The sequence below is a fragment of the Phalacrocorax aristotelis genome, chromosome 7 (assembly GCF_949628215.1).
Source record: "Phalacrocorax aristotelis chromosome 7, bGulAri2.1, whole genome shotgun sequence".
NCBI classification, from domain to species: Eukaryota; Metazoa; Chordata; class Aves; order Suliformes; family Phalacrocoracidae; genus Phalacrocorax; species Phalacrocorax aristotelis.
Window position 1 is genome coordinate 2,477,430 of NC_134282.1, and position 22,056 is coordinate 2,499,485.

A 22,056-nucleotide genomic window follows, 5' to 3' on the forward strand; every position below is an offset into this window, starting at 1 on the left:
ACTTGGAGATGTGGTACAGAGTAGGATGTAGAGGTGTGGAGATTGAATGTCTGCATCGAAAGTGGTTATTGTAGCAGAAACTGAAAAATATATAAATTAAAGAAGGGAGATACTTGCAGGCTTGGAAAACTATCTGGCCCTTGTTGCAGAGTTACTGGCGGTGAGGTTTTTCTTGGAGCTACCTGTGTCCCGGCGAGGGTCTCATGTCTGGAGCTCCACTTCGTGAGTAGTTGAGTGTCCCACAGTGGAAGCGGGGCCATGGGCTTTGCAAATCACTTCATCGCCTCTCTCATTCTTCGGTTATTGCCTCGCCGCCTCCTAGACCACGTGTGGCAGAGGCTGCGAGAGGCCAGCGGTGGCCCAGGAATGCCTAATCTTTTATTTCAGTAAAAGTAAAGCAGTACTTTGCCCTCAGGACTGACGCCAGCAGCCTTTATAACCTGCCTCGGGACTGCCATTCCCAGAGCAGCCTCAGGCACGCGGGCCTGCCTGCCCGGCCGCCTCGGCTGGTGCAGCAGCTCCGAGACATCGGTTGGGTTGCTCTTGCTTTATTTCTCTATTACTTCTTAATAGATCGCATCTGTGTTGCAGACTGGGGTGTAGTGCAGTGAAAGAAGAAATGAGAATTCTACATTGCTCTCACATTTTTGTTATTTTAGGTTGTGAATAGAAAATAGTCCAAGAACGTTCCTCACGCTGTGGCACAGCCTAAGACAAATGAATCGTTGCGTGCTGTCTGCGGCTGTGGTCGGTCGTGTTCGTGAGCGGCCATGCCCGGTCCCTTCAGGAGGGCTAAGATCATGGGTGTTAAACTCTTACTGTAATACTTGATTTAAATCTAACAGATGAGAGCTTTGACTCCTTGAATACCAAAAATAATGTTTGTCAGACAGTGTTTGTTTCTTAAAATTATTTCATGGGTCTTGAGAGACGCATCAACTTGGCCTCAGGAATTACTCAGAAAAGGCGAGTATTTCACATCCTGTTCTTCATTAGAAGTCAATTCCAATAAGGCTTCTAAGTGATTTAGGAGCTTCTGGAGAATTTAGGTACCTAATTTCAAAGTCCACCTGAAGTTAAATCTTGAGGTGCTAACGTAAGCGTGGTTGGTTTCTGATCCACCTCAACGGTCCTTTTTCTAAACTAAATTTGTAAGCGTTAAATTAATTTTAATTAGAACATCTCTCTTTTCTGAGGAATGCTCTGATTTAATAATTTCTTCCTGCTAATTAGTCTTTAATTTAAAATAAAAAAAACAACCTAGATGAAGGTGGTTTCATACTGCCCTTTTGCACTTGATCTTGTTTGCATTGGTAACCGATTTCTGTCATTTAAGCTCAGACGCTGCAATTTGATTATTCTTGATCAAAAATGTGCTACAGTTTTAAGACAGCTTTTAAAGACTCAGAGCTGCGGTTTGCACTTTTTAATACCGCTGTTGTGTTTGGTTTTATCTGGGGATAAAAGAAACTTGTGCTGTAGGTGGTATTGGTGGAGGAAAAGATGTCTTGTTTTGCAGGTTAGCAACCTAAGAAGGCAAGGATAGTGGAGGAGTGTGGGAGCAGACAAGTCTAATTCCGATTCACAAGTTCTTTTTTTTACGTTGATAGACCAATTGCAGAAGCATGTTATCTATTATTTTTGGTTTTGCAAAAGGTGGGGTTCTTAACATTTTTTTTTAAGGTGTTGAACTCCTAATGGTTATTTCCCTGCAGATTCCCACGGCTTTATTTCAGGCTGCTTCAGTAAACAGGGCTGGATGTGAAAACGCTTGGGTAAAGGAAAGGGTTGAGTTTTTAATCTGAGGGTAAACTTTCTTAAAACTCTTCTGCATAATGCTGCAGTCAGTCATGAGCTACACGTCTTTAAATCTTTTAGGTGAACATCTACGGGCTAGAAAGAACTAGTCAGTTTACCTTGAGTTTATTCCAGGCTTTAGAATATGTTTCACGGCTGTAGAGAACTTTGAACACTAAATAAAGAAATGGTAGCACATATTATGGCCTCAAGACATGTCAGGGGAGGTTTAGATTGGATATCAGGGAAAATTTCTTCACTGGCAGGGTGGTCAGGCCCTGGCACAGGCTGCCCAGAGAGGTGGGGGAGTCACCATCCCTGGCGGGGTTCAAACACCGTGTAGACACGGCACTTGGGGACATGGTTTAGGAGACCTGGGGGTGTTGGGTTGGTGGTTGGGCTTGATGATCCTAGAGGTCTTTTCCAACCTTAATGATTCTGTGATTTTCAACACCAGATTCCGCTGTCCAACTGCAGTCAGATTCTCAACATGTTTAATATCTGGGTTAATAGAGAAAAACGTGTCTAAAGCATTATGTATTTCTACTATTAACATTCATAAGTACCAATCTACCTATTTGCCATCAGTCCACAAATCACAAGTAATATCGGGCTTGTCCCAGGTAGTCAGAGGTAGTCAGGGGTTTTTACTGGGAAAAAAAAAAACAAAACACAAACCAAAAGAACAAAAAACCACACACAAAAAAACCCCCAAAACCAAAAAAACCCCCACCACCAAACCCAAACTCAGTAACAAAGCCCCACATTCTTAATATAATTAATTCACTATTTTCCTTATCTGAAGGGCACTGTTTGCTTTTTCTTCATCCCAATTTAATAAATAGATAAATCTGGCCTCCCCTTCAGTAAGTAGCAGGTTCTGATGTAGTTGCTCTTGATTAATGGCCAATAAAGCTGGAGACGATAGCTTTCCTTGTTAACAGTTTATATTTTCCTGGCTTGAAATGATAATAAATTGTAACTGAAGGATCTTCTCTGTGTCCTGTGAGGTTGGTAGGGTGGTTTTTATTCTTTTTTTTTACCCCATTATGGTCTTTTCTCACAGGGGTTTTAGATTTCGCCCTTCATTTTCCGGAAACGGTGGACTCGGAGCTGTTAGCATTCAAGAAAACATCTGCCTCAGGAAAAAATTGGCAGCTTTCACACACTCACAAAGGAATTTCAGAAAAATTATTTGTTATTCCCAAACTCGGTGCTGCCAGAGTACATAATTCCAAAACTTTTTTCTCATGGGAAAGGCATATAAGACATGGGGAAATAAGCTGGGTTTATTTGCGTTTGGAATAGATCAAACTCTCTTCACCTGCTCTGTGAACAGAACACCTCATTACTGTCTCTCTCTTTTCTTCCATAATCAAGTTGCGTCTTTATATCCCCGGCACTGCGGGAGTTACATGCTATGCCTGATAATCCAAGATCTTTTCTAAAATAACGTAGGAGTTGGGGAAGACGCTTGCACAGAGAGAGACCACCTCTTCTCCCGGGTCTTCCACTGCAGGAAGTGCTTCTCTTGCTCCATTTTTGTGGCTAATATTATTTATAGGGTGGTTCCCTCAACTGCTATGCTGAAAATAAAACCTGGCTTGATATTAGCTTTGTAGGTGCTAAAAAAGCTGAGGTGAGAGTGTTCAGGCTCATACACCAAGGGCAGGGCAAATGAGTGCAGACCCTTTGTTGGGAAAGGTCATGTTCATGTAGGCATCCGTGCCCAGACCGATGGAAGCGTGTTTGTTTTTAGTTTGTCTCTCATTGTTCACTGGGAAAGACAAACCAGGCCCCAAAGACCTGCAGAAATTCAGGATAATCACCTGAGCAATGGTAGCAATCTTAAAGCATAAAACCCTAGCGTTTCACCAAAAAGATCCAATCCGAAGCGACGAGGCAGCGGTGACCTCTAATGCATGTTTCAAAGCTTAGGCTCTAGCAAAGTGCGTTGCTGTACAGCCAAACGCTCTCAGATCTCCTAGGCAAGGGCTGCTTGGGTCCCGACAGGCTCAGCCTCGCAAGTTCCAGGGCACACCACAGAGGAAGGTTTGGGGTCTTTTTGGTTTACTTTGGGTTATGGAAAAATTACAGATAGGCGGAATGGGATGGACTTCAGCAAGGGCTGCCCAACCTTACGCCACCGTGAGCTGTAGATGCGAGCGTGGTGCAGAGGGGTGCCGTGAGAAGATGGTGGTTGGCTCTGGCAGGCGTGCCGTCGTCCCGGCTCCTGCACCCATTCAGGTGCTGCTGCCTCCAGTCTCTGCTGTGCTTTGTTACTCTGCGTAGGTATAACTTCAAATCGCCTCAATTTGTTGTTGTTATGGCACCGTTAATAAAACTTCCTAATGAAGAATGAGAGAACCCACTGCGGTAAATACACTGAAGTGAGTCGAACAAAGTCCTTTCTCCTGCCGGCACTTCAGGACGTGACTCAGGGCACAAGGCTAAACAAACAAGGACAAAAAAAAATGAATAGGGCTTAGCTGGAATAGAAATCACTGTTGTTGAAGATTAATTGCATTTCTTTCAACCACCAGAGTTTATTTGTGCAAAATGTTAGCAACTCGTGTTGTGATGGAAAAGTAGTGAAAGAAGAATCTAGAAGAAGAAGTGACTGAAGGAAGTACAGATAAAGTCAGCGCTCTTGGAAGCGGTTGGAGAGATGAATCCAGGAGTGCAGAGTACGGGTAGGCAGTGCCTGCTGGAGAGGTGAAAACCAGGGCAAATGTGTGACCACAGGCTCAGGATCGTATGTCAGATCAAGAGGTGAAAGCCCAGAAGATGGATTGCCAGCCTGGGGAAGATAGCGAGTACAGCAGATAGAGACCGTAAAAGGATGACGGGAAAGGGAAGAGGAATCCATACAGCTGCATGAAAAATTCCCCGAGCAAGGGATGTTATTGTAGGAATGCAGAGAGATCTTTCCACAGATGCGTGTAAGAACTACATATGCTGTTTTATTACCATCAGGTAGTAATATAAATATTTTAATCATAACAGCTAGAATCTGTGCCAGTCTACAGGGTCACTAATCACTGTTCCACAATGAGATTTCCAAAACAGAAAAAAAAAACCCAAACAAAAAAACCAACCAACCAAAAAAAAAAAACACCCCACAGGCAGTTGAAAACAGACTAATTACAAAAGTCTGCCCAACCTTCAGTAGTTTTTCATTGACAAATAAGTAGCATTAGTCCAAGCTTAGAATGAACCTTTTCTTTTTTTGTAAGCCATCAGTATGCAGGTCAGCAGCAGCAGCCTAGTGAAAAACTGTGTCACCGTTAGTGCACCAATATCCATCAGCTCAAGCGATGGATGTAGATGTAATCGCTGTCTCTAATAGGAATAAAGTCAGGGTAATGGAACATTGTCACGGGATCAATGTCTCCTGTTTTGAAAATAAACCCCCTCAGCTTTGCCTTTGCATTTATGTGCCAGCAGGCGACCGCATCATTCAATTCAATTGACACAGTCCCTTAGAGCCCTGAATGATCTATTGTGGGAACATCGGGAACAACGTATTGGAAAAAAATGGAATGTTCTTGATCAGGCTTACAGGCCGCGTTATTCGGTGGGTTTTCCAGCGGTGAAAATGAGAATAAATCAGCTGAGAGCAGAAACTTAGCACAGTATGGTGATCTTTAACTCCGTTTAACTGTTTAATTCCTACACGTTCTGGATCAAAAAGCTTGAACCGTAGTACTTGTGCTTATTTTCAATGGTGCGTGGTCACAAATCAAAGACTTCTTTTGGGTGTTGCCCCTCCCCTACCTTAGGCGCAGCAGAAGCTCTTGATAGGGCTCATTTGGACTGACTCAAGTGCTCTTCTTAATCAGATATTTTCTCTGAAATTTTTACACCGTTTGATTCAAGCGAGGATTAATGGGTGTGCTCCCACATTCATCCATAATTAATTTTTTGCTGAGGCTTTAATGCAGCACAGGAGATTAGCAGCCGTATCGTTGCATGCTTAAAGCTGGGTGCATGCCGAAGAGGTATATTGCATGGGATTTTAAACAACAGAGCAGATAACGCTTCTTCCAATTTTCATCTTTCTCGCGCTTGATTCCAGTAACCTACCGCTATTCCGTGTCTAGATCCAGAGAATATTAGCCAGCCATTATTTCTGTGCTTGGTAAAACCATTTAACTATTTTACAAAGCCTTCTTGAGACAGGGTCTATAGGTTTGATTGCAGAAGTCTTAATTTATTTAAATTAGGTATTCCTGAGGATTATAACTCTGTCTAAAGAGACATCCTTCTGTCGGCCTAAGAATGGAAGCTCTACACCTTGCTTGATGTTACGCTGTTCCCGTGATGGCCCCTCCAATAAGAAAATGTCCCCTTTTGGGGGACAGATGCCTCTCCCTGGAGTAATGACAAGCACTTGCCTGGCACTTCCCCCTCCATTTCAGAGTTATTTAGTGAACAGAGCCTAGAAAGTGGACTTTGCAGGTCATCTTGTGAAGTACTCCATACCGGCCATCCCTATACCACCGCTTCCCCAGGTAAACGTGCTGATTCTGGTCACCCACCAGAAGCCGTCTGTTTCTAAGCAGTTTTAGAAATGGCGCGTTTCCGGTTTTGCCGCTCTAGGCGTGTGCCCAGCTTGTGTGCGGGTGGGACAGTCTAACCTGGAAGGTCACCCCATCGAGCCATGGGTTTTTCCTTTCCGAAAAATGCCTTTGGTCTGGATGAGGTGTTTGATCAGGGAGAATTTCATAATGTTTGGTTGCGTTTCCTGGTGTGCTCTCAGAGTTATTTACTTATTGAAAGAGGGTGGTGGTTTAACTTTAACTACGACTTCGTGATCCTAGAGTTTGTTTCCAACCTTAGTGATTCCATGATTCTATGATTCTGGACAGCTTTCATTTAATCCTAGTTTGCCTGCATCAGTGGACTTGAGCCCTGTGATTAAAAGCTCTCTCCTTGGCTGCCTTCAGGGCAGCGGGATGGGATGTTTGGGCTTGGGGTCTTGTGGGGAGTCGGGGAGGGATGGCTTTCAAGAAGTAGTCAAAATTGAGGCAGGGCTTTCTGCTGGTGGTTTTACTGGCATACGGGGGGCATGTTCTGAGCTGCTAGGTTTGGCTTTTAACTTTGGAAGGAATAACATATTTGTTCCTGAAGAAAAACGTATTTGTTCCTGAAGAAAGATGTATCAGAACTACCTCCACTTCAACAGGGTTGTAAATTATCGTGCAGAAAAGTTGTGCCTGGAAAGAGATGTCTGTTTTCATCGTTCCCCAAACAGTTGAAAAGTCTTTAAAATACTAATATACAATAGCTTTTGCTGTTCTGATACAGGAAATAAGGAGAAAAATCTCCCCCAAATACAGCATTTCTACTTCTGTTGCACTCTAATAAGGAAAAAAATGAGGTTTAAGAACTTAAAGAGCATTGAATAAAGCGTCAGTACCAGAAAGATCCCTGTTTTTTTAGTCAGTCTAGGGATGTACAAAATACGGCTGTGAAGAATCATACCAGGATGCCCTATAGCTGTCCACAAAGATGTAAGTTTGACTCTGGAAGCATAGAAATTTGCAGCTTTGTAGCCATAGCCCTGGAAATATGATACTGGATATACTGTCGCTGGTCTCTCTGCTGTAACATCCGGAATCCCAGTCTCCTGGGTCACGCAGCATATGACTTTGGGGAGGAGATTCATAGTTCAGTAATTAAATACTGCTTCGCTGTAGGCAAAACCAACAAATGGTCTTCATCTGCAGCTTCTTTTGTAACAGTACTCGGGACTGTACTTGGCGTTTCTGGGGGCTGAGTACTCAGATAAGTAGACAGTAACTATTTTTAGCTAAGGTTTTGGGTGGGTTTGAGGTTTTTTGGGGGGTGGTTTGGGGTTGTTTTTGGTGTTTCCCCTTTCAGGGTTGTAATTCTTTTTCCTCAGAAAATTTCAAACTGACTTTGTCATCTTGTATGCTTCGTACTCTCAAATTGGCACAGAAAGACAGAGGCTGTTGCCATAAATTAGGTCACTAAAGCTGAAGTACAGAATACAAATATTTATTGCCTGAGCTAAGGAAAACAATTCAGATGAGGAAAGGAAAGATTATTTTTTTAGTACTTGGAAATGAAGCTGTATTCTTGAGATTAAAAGCAAAGCAGTAGAGTTAAAGGATGAACATGAGAAGCATCTTATGAGAGCTACAAAGATGCTCAGGGGATGGGAGCATCTCCCTGGTGAGGAAAGGCTGAGCGACCTGGGCTTGTTCAGCCTGGAGAAGGGAAGGCTGAGGGGGGATCTCATCAGTGCTTATAAATATCTGAAGGGCGGGTGTCAGGAGGATGGGGCCGGGCTCTTTTCAGTGGTGCCCAACGCCAGGCCAAGGGGCCACGGGCACAAGTTGGAACACGGGAAGCTCCACCTGAACATGAGGACAAACCCCTTCCCTGTGCGGGTGCCAGAGCAGGGGCACAGGCTGCCCAGAGAGGCTGTGGGGTCCCTTCCCTGGAGACATTCACCCCCCGCCTGGACGCGGCCCTGTGCCCCTGCTCTGGGTGTGCCTGCTCCAGCAGGGGGTGGGACGGGATGAGCTCCAGAGGGCCCTGCCAGCCCCCGCCAGCCTGGGATTCTGTGATCTCTTGTTTTAAATTGCTAGAAGGAAAACTGGCAAAGCTTGGTCATATGGGAAATCAGTAGGAAGGTTCATTAGGTAGAAATACAGATGATTTTTTATGCAAGTTCAATAATCTATGTCAAATATGAATCTTAAAATAAAAAAGGGCATAATTAAATAATAGCAATTTAGAGACACAGGTGAAAATGAGATAACTTTCATTTTGAACTTATTACAACAAAGCCTATGCATTTAATTAAAAAAAAAGTTTTCCTTTAAATTAGAAGGTTAGAAAGAATTCCTAATTACAGATTGTCAGATAGGAGAACTTCAATAGGGCTCATCTGTATTGTACCCAATAAGGTATTGGACCCCATCTCGTGAAGATGTGAAAGAGCAAATAGGAGTTTTTAGAGCAATTAGTTGATTCAGTTATAGAAAACTTAATGGTTTTTTTCTTCTCTTTAAAATATGAGAAAACGTTCATTTTGACTGAAATTGATGTCCAATAAATTCTTGCGCAGAAGGGCGTACACATTTGACATACAGAAACCACTCATTTATTTTGTGAGTTTTCCTTTATAAACCCTTTCTGAAGAGCTATACATAACTCTTCTTCGGATGTAGTCTTACTGAGTCCAGCAGCCATTTGGGGTAGACCCACCGTGCCATGGGGAAGAGCCTTTGGAGGACGCTTTAGCAGAACAGCCGCCACCAGCGACAGCATTTTGTGGGGCCCCAGATTAAAACCCCAGCTCTGCAAGCTACTCACCCAGCGGATCTGGTGTCTGAAGTCCTGCTGAAACCTCACAGATCCAGGAGTTTGCCTGGTCTGAGTGGTTGGATTTTCACTTTCTTCAGCACCTCGCAGTTGATAAATCAAAGCAGATTTGGTGGCGTTGGTGCCTCACTGTCTTCATCCACCTGGGTGCAGCTGGAGAAGTGGTGGAGTTCAGTGTCCCGGCACTTTCCTGGGCCACGGGGTATCGTCTGTCCCCCGAGCCACCGCGACAGCGATCCCGTAGCTGTCGAGTTCAGCCGGTTCATGCAGGACTTCATTTTTAAGAGAGGTAATGCAGATGTAAAGCAGAAATGTAATAAAACTTTCCAAAGGACTTGTACGCACCTTCAGGTTTTTTGGGGTGGAATTACAAAACTATGCATTCCTAGGTTGGGTCATATAATTTGCTTTTTTGTTTTTTTTTTTAACCATCATGGTCATCAAAAAAAGGAAGATTCTTAAGCAGCAATTAATAAAAATTGATATCACTGTCTATATGGACACATGCTGGCAAAATGTTTGTCTGGATTTCTTGTGAAAGAGGGAGAAATAAAAGGACTAGTGACAATATTTCTGTTGTAGGAGTTTTATTGTTTCTGTAGCCAGACTTCTGTTTTCCGTGGATAAATGTAGCAGTCTGTTTGTATCTGATCATTAAGCATTTTTCAGAGCTACCCAGAGCATTAGCTGTTCCCTTTAATATACCATATTTGGTATCAAACTAATGATTGGTATGTTTGGGGGAATTATTATTCCCAGCAGCCAGCCAGGTTGTTCTCTTATCCTCCCCAATTAGGATGTGTCGGAGCCCATCTAAAACTGCGGAAATGCTACTTTCTTAGGCGGCTGTTTGATGATATAATCAATCCAACTGCAGTAAATGTACTATATGTTATAAAACTGTGATTAAGAGGTACAAAGTGCTAATCTGATATATAAGCTTTCGCTGCCAATTCAGGTTTGTTTCGGCTTTTTTGTTTAAAAAAAAAATATCCAAAACAAAACTAAACCACAACCAAAAAAGCCTGTTAGGCCAGGGGCCGTATCGGGCGGCATCTGTTCTCTCGCATTTGGCACGAGCCTGGAAGAAGAGTACAAAGCTAGCATAAACATGCAGAGGAGAATAATAATTTGTCAGAAATGCAGTCGGAGTCGTGCCGTTGGGCACCCGTTAGCCTGCAGGTCTGGTGTTCGTGACAGCAGAACTTGATCTCGTTATAACGGGTTTTATCTGTGAATTTTACCCAGCGTGTGAATGGTCCCCACGGGGGTGAGGAAGCCCGGGTGACACCCCGTGTGCCGCCGTGCCTGACTTACGGTAGGCACCGTACAGAAATACTGTCACGTTTTTGCCGCGTGGAAGCTAGGTCGGAGTCGGTGTGTGGGCTCCGGGACAAGAAACCTCATTTCCTTTGAAAAAAAAAAGTTTCCAAATGGCTTTTTGTGTGATATCTCGCATGGATTTGGAGTTACAATGAGAGGGTCAGTTTGTCTAAAGCACGGACGTGCGTCTCGACTGTTCTTGACCTGTGGCACATCTAGTTCTTGAGTAGATCTTGAGGCCAGCGTCTGTATAGACGGTTGACTTCTATTTTATAGCTGATATGTTTTACAGCTGATAAATTTTGGGAGTTCAGGGACTTTCTGTAGCGACATTAAAAATTACCCGGGATATCTTGATACTACGCTGATTCTAACAGAACGGCGGTGTTACAAACCACAGGCTCATCCTGCAGGCAGGGGATCCTACAGAGAACCAGCGCCTGCGGCTCGGTGGGTTCGGGTGATGGAGGGAGAACGGGGTGACGGGTCGCCGACGCGGCAAAACAGTTCTGTTGGCACTACGGCGGTGCCGAGCATCGCGGGGACGCGTGTGGGTTGAGAGCCGAGGCAGAGGCGTGCTGAAGTGGACTTAGTTTTGAGCAGTGACTATGGGTCCTGGTGTGGTCCCAGGGGCTGGAACTCCGTGAGCAATTTGGGTATGGGTGGTAAGCCCTCGTGCACGTCCTTTTTTTAACCTGTTGGTTTTGTTGTGGGTGTTGTTTTTTTTTTGTTGGGTTTTTTGTTTAGCTTTGTGTTTGAAATTTAATCCTAGTTTTACTGGTAAGGCATCTCCATCTTGTGCATTGCGATTGCTCCAAGGTGCAAAACAAAAGTAGGGTCAAGTGGGAGAGTTTTCCTTTAAAATCGCACTTTGGAGCTAAAACAGTAGTGTGGGTGCATCATACTTTGCCATATTTCCTGTAAATCCACAGAATGTTTTGAGGAAGACTTGGATTTTTTATAAGGGCCAGAAGAAAGGATCTTGTTACGCTGACAGAATAGATTTGGGACATACAGGTGCAAATATCTTTGAGATATTTTTAATGGGCCCTTTGCAAATTAGGCTAGAAATTGAAGACTGGTAGGAATTATGTGCCATTTCTACTTACTTTTGGCTTCTTTTTCTGTGTCGTTTTGGTTATTTATTTGCTGTATCTAAAATAAAGAGTAATATTAATATCTATTAAGCGCCCCAAATAAGTAGGCAATTGCACATGGGAATTGTGGATTTGGGGGAAATAAACCAGCATTAATGAAGTAGATTTGGGGGTGGGGGTGGGGGTGTACGTGCATGGGTTCATACATAAAGTTAATTTCTTTTTTTCTATCTAGTTTTGTTCTTTTCAGCCTCTCCTCCTCTATCCGTGTTTCCATTTCCATGACACCACTTCTAAGAAATCTTGTCCGTCACCTCCCAAACAAGCCCTGGGGCTGTGCTGGGGCACTGGGGAAGATGGGGTTCGTGTGGTTCGTAGGTTAGTGGGTGTATTTTCTTCCCCATCGCTGTTTTCCTTTGGCAGACATCCGTGGCGAGCTGTAACTTCAGCACGAGCGAGGGGGTGGCTGTGCATGTTGAGCACCGAGAGCAGCACGGCCGGTGGCGTTGGGGTCTGTGGGTGCCCTCTCCATCCCACCTCTGCTCCTCTTCACCATCATCCTCCTCGCTGCCGCTCTCTCGGGTCATTCCCGCTGGTTGCTTCCCAGCTGTGGGCGAGAAGGAGGGAGGCAGCACGGTTCCTAGGGCTGGAAACAGCCGCAGCTTCCCCGTGACGTGCGATGGGCTTCACGCAGCTCCGAGCTCCATCAGGTGTCTGCAAAGCCTGCTCCCGAGGCTGGAGGTGGCCAGGCTGCAGAGCCCTTTCCTGGGGGATGTTTGGCTTTGCCCCTACCCTTGAGGGTTGGCAGCATAAGCCCGGCAGCCAGAATTAAGCCTGCTATCAATTCAAAATTTGTCAAAGGGAAATAATCATTGTATCCCTCTCCTACCTGTACTTCTGCTGTGTTTTCTCTTTAATGTGATAGTTTGCTTTTGGGATGGGAAGGAAGGTGGTTCGGTGTTACTTGTTCTCACAACTCCTGGCTTGCCTTGGCTGTGCGACAGCGGGGTGATGTCCCCGGGGCGCTGGCTGGGCGACTGGGCCTGCGGTGGGGCGTAAATCCAGAGCTGAGTTTGCAGAAAGCTTAAACAAGCACCAAAAAAAAAAAAAAAAGGATAAAGCACCATCTCGGTAAGAAAAAGAAGTGGAACCTTTTGCACCCTTTTCAGTTTCATGTCCTCCTCAGGCAAGCTGCGTATTTATCGAACGCCTTTCTGTGGTTTTCCACTTGTTCGGGTACAAAAGCCAGTGTTGCACTGCCACCTCTTGATAGCCGGGCAGGGCGGCGTGTGGCCGCGCTCCTCGCCTCGCCGCAGCAGCTTGTGGAAAACACTTTGAACCAGCCTTGAAAAATGATACTCGTTTGACTTGGGCAGGGTGAATAACAGGCAAGCAAAGCGTTAGCTTTTTTTTCCTTTAGCTATCCAGCTACATGTGAATTTATCTCCACTGTTCTGCTTTGAGTGGGGAGCCCTCTTCGTATTGATAATGCAGGTCTTCTCGACGCAGCAAATGATTTCTGCATTTTGATCTATCTTTTTGGATGACGCAGCGAGATTTTTAAAAATCAGTAGCAGATCCATGAAACAAATACTACTGTTTGTGTGTGTAATGTAAAAAGGCTTCTTTGCAAGTCTTTTAAATTTAATTACCCTTTCTTCTGAAGCATGATATGGTTCCTCTTCCTACAGAACTTCTCTGTAACAAGCAGTCTTAAATAGAAGTGATTTGCACCAGGTGTGACAACAAAACATAGCTGAATAAAACTAGTGTTTGGTCCTGCACGTGGTAGAATTGGTTGCTAATGCACGAAATGGCTAAAAAATGACATGCATTTCACACACGGCTCAGTAAACGAGCCCTCAAACTATATTGTAATTTGGGTGGTGCATCTTGCACGTCAGGCATTGCTGGAGGCTGTGGATGGAGTGGGGTAGGGTTAGTGTCAGTGTACCCTTACGAGTTGTGTTGCACTAGCTGGGAGTTATTGTACTGGAGCAATTATTTTTTTCCTTTAGAAGTGAGAAGGATTTAAGTAGCTCTGTGTTTTTATTTATTTCCTCAAGGAACTAAAGCCGCCTTCCCCGCCTTTGGCAGTTTGCTCGAGCTGCTCTGTAAGCACAAGATCTGGGTTTCTGTGGACGCGTGCGGCACCGCGTACAGCCCCCCATTTCCCACGCAGGATAAGCCTGGCTCTCCCGCTCGGGTCCCGCTGGGTCGGAGCCCTCCCTGCGCTCTCGGACTGTGTCATTTTTCCTGTGCCCTCCCTCCTACCCGCGGCTCTCAGCTGGGTGGGCGGCCGCGGCGGGTCTGGGGCTGTCCGTGGGCTCATCGGCTCGCCAGGGCTCGAGCGTGGTTTGGGGGGAACACGCTCCTTTTGATGTCCGAGTTCGTTCTGTGGCCCCCGCTCTTCCCGAGGAGTTTAATTGAGTCTCTCCTCTACAGCGTTATGGGGCTCGTGGGGAGGTCACATCTTGGAGAGCTCTTTCCCCTGTCAAATTTGGTTACAGGTGACCAGTAAAACTCAAAAGGTGGATGATAAGAAAGAGAGTGTGGCTATTTTCTCCTCTTTTCCTTGGGAAATCTTGCTAGGAAGAGACACCTACAAAGATGTACGGCAGCCTTATGATGCCCATCATAACCTCGGGGTTGTTGCTCACTGCTGCTTTCCTACTTGGAGCAACAGTGGCGAATGGCCTGACCACACAGCCATGGAGCAAGAACTTTTTGTTTTGAACAATACAAGAAAACCCGTTTTCTAGTCTTTTTTTTTTTTTTTTTATGTCAGATCCAGGTCAAACTTTATGAAATAACAGTAGGGAAGTCGCTCGCCTTCTCAGCCCCAGTTCCGTAGAAGAAAATGATGGTGGTGAGCGGCTGGGTAAAAACCTTGAAGGTCTGCTGCTGAACAGGGCTGGGCAGATAATAGGAACAGAAGATGGACCTTATTTAATACGATGTTCTGGAAGCTGATGGTTTTTTTGTTTGCTAGATGCCACAGAAAGATGAGGATTTTCAAACGTTCAGAAGTCATGGGAACGTGCTCAGAAATAAGGCTTAAAGTTAGAAAAAATGCTGTGTTCTGTGTCTTCGTGTTTTAAAGACTCCTCTTGCTTCGTGTTTACAAAATTTGTCGTCAAAAGTATATATAGTCTCATACATTATTTGTCTTGCTAAATATTTACCATTAATAAAATCAAGGGAAAATTGTGTGTATATATCCATCAATATTTTTAAAGTTACTTAATGTTACTAAAATGCTCTGTTTAAAGTTTAATTTTAAATGTTACTAAAATGCTCTGTTTAAAGCTTGTCTCTAATTTCAAGAATTCCTTTGTCAAAGCATAAGTGTATGGCTGAGATGTTTTCTAATTTTTAGTGGCCCATATTGCACCTGTTTATTAGTGCAGGAATACCTGAAAACTGCAGTAGAAAGTCAAAGTGAGAGCTTGCCTGGATCCCAACGTGAAGCCAAGTTCTCGCTCCTTGTTAGCCAGGCGGAGAGAAATCCACATTTTGGAAAACGTGTTCCGTAGCAATAATGTTGAGTAGATGAAACTCGCTTGATTATTTTTTAAAAACCTGTGAATTGAGGCCTTTTTAGTACCAGTATTAAGCAGTATAGTTTCTCAAATCCACACCAATTTGCATCATTTGAGAATCTCGCCCTTCAATATTTAATTTACTGACCTTTATCTTGTGGTGAGAGAAATGACTTCTTAATGACTACAGTAGACTTATTTGCATTATAAAATAAAACCATGGTCTGCGCTCCCAGGGAGCTACTTACTGTATAAATGCAGCGTTTGTTGAGAAATGCATATCAGGTACTAAAAATATTTAATTGACCTACTCTTTTATTTTCAGGGTTGTGTCCTTTGTTGTGACCTCATGGTTTAACTGGGAATAAAGATGAGTATAAGCAGTGATGAGGTTAACTTCCTGGTATATAGATACTTGCAAGAGTCAGGTGAGTTTTTACAATTCTGCTTGTTAAACGACGCGTGATTTAGTTGGCATTCAGCTGCCACTGGCTTTAGCAAACGCGGACTCATTTAAGTATTTTGCCAGTAGGCATGTTGCTTCTGTCTGAACTTTTTCTTGGTGTTTCTTCTCAACGAGAGAATGAATTCCTGCCAAGTTACCTTCTGTAACTTAATCAGATTTAGTCCTTTGGAGTCTTCAGATGGCAGTCAACCAACTAAGGGCTCGCCTGATCGCTAGAAATGCATTTTCCTGGAGATCGCTTATTTACAGGGTGACGATGACACCTTGCGCCATTTCCTTTGGGGCTGCTTGAAAAAGACGAAAGGATGACCACCAAAACACTGGTTTTTCCTGTTCTGTCTTGGGAGCGACAGTGCCCCTGCGAGCTGGTCTTCGTGGGCGAGCTCCTTGCCTGAACGCGACTGTGGGAGGGCAGATGTTGCTCTGTTTCAGAGGAAGGAGAGGCAACCGTGACCATGACTCGTATCGTCTGAACCTAAATACAGATGAACAGAGTTGTGACGGGAATCACTCCTGGGTTCTCAAAAGCCTCCCTCCCAGCAGGACCTTTTCTCGGGGGATTTTGTCCTTTGGCGTCAGGCTAGCCAAAGCCTCCTGCTCCTTAGGAGGAAAAGCAAAAGACAGCTGAATAGTGTCAAACTTTTAAAACGGGCTTCTTGAAAATGCGTTTGATGCAACGTCTGTCTGCTGCTCGCGTCCCCTGCTCGTGGACTTCTCCAGCGGAGACCAAGAAGCACCAGAAGCAGTGGTGGGTGGCAGAGTTTTTCAGTCTCTGCTCGTCAGAAGAAAGCAGAAACTCATTGTTCTGCCTGAATTTACTGAAAACTGTTACACGTTCTCATTCCAGTTGCAGATTGCTTTTGTCACAGAAGCCAAACTGACAAAATTGCTTTATCTTCCTCTGAAAGTTTGCGGGCAGTTTCCTGGTTACCTGGCAGAAGAAAAGAAAAAAATAGTAGTTTAAGAAAAAATTCCACGACAGTAAAGTTAATTTACTGAAACAACTATTTTTCACTAGGTTAAATTCGCCTTTTCAGGGTGATCAGATAAGCAGCAGTGCTGCACCATAAGATGCTTGCCACTTCTTAATCAGTGTGTAATGCTGGGGTAGCTCCAAGTGCCAAAACAGACGCAGTTATGGCAGCACTGCACCACGAAGCGAATTCTGTTCTACCTGCAGATCCATTTCACTTCCGTGGGTAACGAATCAGCGAACAAAAGTAACAAGTCAGTCTTGGTGCCTTGGAGATATATACTTTATTAAATACTAGATACAAAACTGTATCTGTACGTAGTTTCAGAATATATAAATATATGTCAATACTACCGCATACTGCATATTTTATATTTTTATATTTACTCCTGCAGAAATGTTTTGCCGTAATTAACAACTGCTGTCTTACATATAAACTTAGTTTTTTGTCTTCTTGTACATTTAAACTAGAAACGTATCAGAGGGGAACAACAGAGGTGTGCTGATGAGGTTTGTTTAGTTCTCAAGCATGGTGTAACTTCGTATAACTTGCTTAGATTTGTAAACAGCAGATCCTGCGGCAGCACGGCAAGTAGCATTGTCTGTCTGTAAATCAATTCTGATGTTTTTGCCTTGTCTTTAGGGTTTTCCCATTCAGCATTTACCTTTGGTATAGAGAGCCATATCAGCCAGTCTAATATAAACGGTGCTCTGGTGCCACCAGCTGCTCTGATTTCCATCATCCAGAAAGGTCTGCAGTATGTAGAGGCCGAAGTCAGTATTAACGAGGTAAGGAGGCTTTGCCCGCTGGAGCGGTACGTCCTTGCTTGCAGTAAGTTTGAATGTTAGTATTTTTTCTTAACTTTCTTGTATCCTATTTATCTACTTTTACTTCAGATTCCTTACTGCTGGTGTTCACCATGACTCCAGTGGTGGAACCAGAGTGGAGTGACATAACTGGGTAGGGGTTCTGCCCAGTGCAGCCACACAACACCAGGCATGGTGTTCTGGCTCATTGCTTAAAGGTCCGTTGTCTGTAGAGTTTTTACCCTAATACAATGTTGTAGTAAATCCAGACAAGTGCAATAAGATAATTTATTGAGACGAGTAACCTCTGAAGTTTTCTTTTCGTAGACTTGCGCTAGGGCGGTGGGAGAGCACTCTGCAGCCCTCCTTTGGGTGGTGTGGCCTTCTGACGAAGTAACGAGAGCCCGAGGGCAAGCTTTCCAAATAGAGAGAGGTTTCGGTTTGGGGCAGGAAGGATGAAGGGATATGCCAGCTCGCTTTTTGCCGCCGCTGGCTAATTCATCTTGAGCAGGATCTATTAAATTTGATGTTTAAATGGTTATTCCAGCAGTACAGAAAGCTATGTATCTTCCTGCCTGACGCTGCAGATACTCGCCCTCAATTTCCATGCTCATTTATGCCTGGAAGGTTAGCAGCCTCCGTGTATGTCAGTTATATTACAGAAGGAGACGATTTTTTTTTCACTAACTCTGTTCTCTTTCCAGTCTCCCTTATGTCTTCTGTTTATGTGTAGTTTTCATAGTCCCAGTGAAGCAAATCTCTTTTCCCTTAGGAAGCCTCAGAAAAATAAAGCAAGCGATCGGAATAGAAGGAGGAGACCCTATATTTATCTCAAGGAATCCTTCTAGCTCCTAAAAATAGATCCTTACAAAGCCCTAGCATATGTATAAGGGTATTTTTAACTGGGTCTTGTCCATTTCAGGATAAAATTCTTCCTTGTTGTTTGAAAGCATGCCAGCACTGTTTAAAAAAAGGAAGAAACTAGTCAAGTCTCCAGATAATATGTTTATGGAAAGTATTAGTCTAATAAGATAGAATAACTTCACAAGCCAGTGACCCGGCTTGCAGTGTTTGCAGCTCTTCAAACAAACCATTAGATTTTGCTGCAGCCACTCATGTTTGAAATCATATTCATAGATAGCTGACAGTGTTTTTTGCTTTAGCAGATGATTTAGCAAACCCGAGGCGTAACAGCCTTGATTCCAGAAGCTCTGCCAGAGGCCTGCAGTGGCTTTTTTCGCATACTTATGGTGAACGCTTAACTTTAGGCTAAAATTCCAACCCTCACCACACCAGTGATGAGATATCGCTTCCAGCACCATTTGTAAACTTGTTTTATTATATTAAATCAAAACTTTTGCTTTAGTTTTCCTTGGAATTTTTGCCCATAATGTTAATTTGTACTTGGTGTTGTCTTTTTTTTTTCTGTTTGTTTGTTTGTTTTCTCCCTCTGCTGTAATTTAGGATGGTACCTTGTTTGATGGTAGGCCGATAGAGTCTCTCTCACTGATAGATGCAGTAATGCCTGATGTGGTACAGACAAGACAACAGGCCTACAGAGATAAACTTGCACAACAGCAGGCGGCAGCTGCTGCAGCTGCGGCCGCGACTAACCAACAGGGATCAGCGAAAAATGGAGAAAATACTGCAAATGGAGAAGAGAACGGAGCACATACTATAGCAAGTAAGTTGAGACAGAAATGACCTCAGCCTGCGTTGGCATCGCTTCCTTGTCCGTTACCGCAGCACGGGCCGGTGGTACGAGCTAGTAGGCGATGAGGTGCGTGCGCAGGGGTGCCAGTAACCCTTCGGCTTGCAGAGAATGCCTTCGTCATGGGTGACGCTTCAGCTGGTGGCGTCTCACCTTTGGCTGTCCCCGGTTTGATACTGGGAATTGCAGGAGGAGATGCAAACTTCTCAGTTCATTAGTTCACAATATTCCGCTGACCAGTCTCACTTCCAGTACTGCTCCTTTCCTGTCGGCTGAAGGTTTTTCGCAGGACCCTCTGAGAGCTCTTGGATAAAGAGGGTAAAATTAAATAAAAAATAAAAATTCAGAGACAGCTCTTTAAATATTGCACCTCCTCCACTTTGGCCCCTGTACGAGGAGGAATTAGGAGAGGAGTCTGCTAATCCGCAGCTGGTTAAACCTGAGCGTTGCCTGTGGCCGGCTCTGCTGACCCCCTGGGTCGGAGGGCTGTAACCCGCTCTCTGTAGCACAGGCTGCCGAGCCAGGGCGGGATCCTCGTGGCTGCGGAGACAGATCCGGCGTCGTTTGTCTCCTTTATCGGTCGCAGCTTTCACGATTTGCTACGTGGAATTCTTCAGTGCAGCTGCTTGCAGGTTTATTTGTTGGTTCCATACTGGCTGTGACTGGTGAAACACGCGAGTTTTATTTGTCATCACTGGTCAAAGGAGCGTAGTTACGGTCAGGCTTAGCATAGAAAAGTGCGGGGCAGGCATTAAAATGTGGTTTTGAAAATATTGTTCTGGAAGTCTGAATGACGTTTGAGAGGGGCGGTTACAGCTCTCGCTGTAAAAGCGCCTGAAAAGACATTTTTGAGAGAATATTCTTGTGAAGCCGTGTACAAGTTTAGCATTTTACGTCTGGATTTTACTAGGTTTTTTCGTTATTATGTAAGATAAACAAACTGGAAATATAATCTTTGGCTTAAATAAGCTTTCTACTGTGATGCTTTCATTTAAAAATCTCAAAAGCGTATTTATTTTATAACTGAACTGGATAGAGCGAGCGTAAACTTCCCATCTCAGCCACTGTTAAATGTGATGTGCCAGCAGCCCCTGCTGGCTGGTACGCCGAAGTGTGCTGGCCTTGATTCTGTTTAATTGAAGCAATGTTTTATACGGTGCTCTACCTTAAAAATATGCATGTTCTGGTATAGCTCTAAGTAATAGCCTTTTCTGCTTTCTCACACATACAGTGACGGAAACCCTTAGAGTTAAATTAAGCAATAGACGCAAACGGTTTGTTTAACCGCAGTGAATAAACGCGGAGCAGGTGAACTCTTCAGTATTTTTCATGTTCTGCATTTACACTCAGCGTGAATTTGTTTTTATTAAGAGAAAAATGGTCGATGGTAGCTGCCAAGAAAACTGTTTTGTCAGTAGAATTACCCCCCGTATGTGTTACGGACCAATATGGATTCAACGCCAGTTCCGCGCGGGAAGCTATGCACTGCCACAGTTCCATGGGAGCTGCCGGTGCAGTTTAAAAAGCTCTGTTATCGGTTTGCTGCATCACCAAATGTTATTATATTAATTAAAGCCATTTTCTAAATGAAGTGCCTGAGATGGAGACTTAAAGCTGACTGCAATTGGTGAAAAGAGACTTTTTTTTTTTGAAAACAAATGTGTCACGAGCGTGTTTTTAAAGCACGAGATAGACTAGCAACATGTTGTGCCACGCAGTGTCGTGCCTGGAAAACTGAGTCCTTCTAATATCAGCGTTTATTTTGGAACATAGCAAAAAAATTGACTTTTGGCCTCAATTTTGAAGTTCCAAAATTAAATCCGTTTGGATGCTTGAGGTTTAGAAGGGCTAAGAGCTTTCTGGCATTCGTGGAACTCCCCATCCGTTTATAATACTTCATAAACTGGAACTGGAAGGATAAAGGAATGGTACAACTTTGTGAAATTTTGATGCACGTAAATTTTGGGTTAATTGTGCTCATCCCAGAAGACCGTGAACCCTACAGCAGTTACAACGTATTATCCCAAAATATTAAAATCCACCTCTCTCTACTGTTGTTTCCCATGATGCAGATAATCACACCGATATGATGGAAGTGGATGGAGACGTTGAAATCCCTCCCAACAAGGCAGTGGTGCTGCGCGGCCATGAATCCGAAGTGTTCATCTGTGCCTGGAATCCCATTAGCGACCTTTTGGCCTCAGGGTACGTGCTTTAACCAGGCGGGTACGCAACACCGGCACTCACTGGCACGCTTCCGTGGGGTAACGGCTTCGGTAGCGCCTGCCCCGACGCCCTCTGGGGCAACCCCCCCACCGTTCGCTGTTTTAGAAGGAATACTTTTCGAAACGGGCCTAACTGGGAGAAGGAGTTAAATTCTCATTAACTGCTTTGTAGATCCGGAGATTCGACAGCACGGATATGGAACCTCAGTGAGAACAGCACGAGCGGCTCTACGCAGCTGGTACTTCGACACTGTATACGAGAAGGAGGGCAGGATGTACCCAGCAACAAAGACGTGACATCGCTGGATTGGAACGTAAGTGGAAATGGCAGGGCTCAAAACGCGCCGAGGGAATCGCACCTGTAATTTCGCAGAGTCAAATTTTAAGTGGCAGCAGCCGTGCGTCCTGCGCTGCGGCCCCTGGACCGTCCCTGTTTCTGAGCCGCGTTGTGATTTCTTGTATCGCCCTTCTGGGACTTCCTCTTTAATAAGGTGTAGTCAGTGGAATAAATATCATAAATCTTGCGCAGATGGATTCTACCTGAAATGTGCTTTGTGCTCTTTGGCTTTGAGTTATACAGTTAAACAAATAAAATAACCTTTTTGCTGGCAGAGCGAAGGTACGCTTCTAGCAACTGGGTCTTACGATGGCTTTGCGAGGATATGGACTAAAGACGGTAAGCGAACTTTTAACTTCCACCAGTGCATTTTCCTGTATTGTGGCTCGCAGCATAGTTTTTTATTTTTTTTTTAATGT

General features: G+C 44.2%; 1 protein-coding gene across 5 annotated transcripts in view; it reads left to right on the forward strand.

The window, feature by feature from the left end:
- Positions 1 to 22,056, forward strand: part of TBL1XR1 (TBL1X/Y related 1) — a 115,657-nt gene that overhangs the window by 82,555 nt on the left and 11,046 nt on the right. For 2 of the 5 annotated variants that reach the window (XM_075098443.1, XM_075098444.1), the window contains 6 exons: positions 15,444 to 15,546; positions 17,201 to 17,346; positions 18,829 to 19,048; positions 21,148 to 21,280; positions 21,473 to 21,614; positions 21,913 to 21,976. In XM_075098443.1, the coding sequence (XP_074954544.1) occupies positions 15,489 to 15,546; positions 17,201 to 17,346; positions 18,829 to 19,048; positions 21,148 to 21,280; positions 21,473 to 21,614; positions 21,913 to 21,976 (763 nt within the window). In that variant the 5' untranslated portion in view covers positions 15,444 to 15,488. Of the gene's footprint in view, positions 1 to 9,423; positions 9,446 to 15,443; positions 15,547 to 17,200; positions 17,347 to 18,828; positions 19,049 to 21,147; positions 21,281 to 21,472; positions 21,615 to 21,912; positions 21,977 to 22,056 lie in introns of those variants that run through there. The other 3 variants (XM_075098447.1, XM_075098446.1, XM_075098445.1) reach the window with 2 other exon arrangements.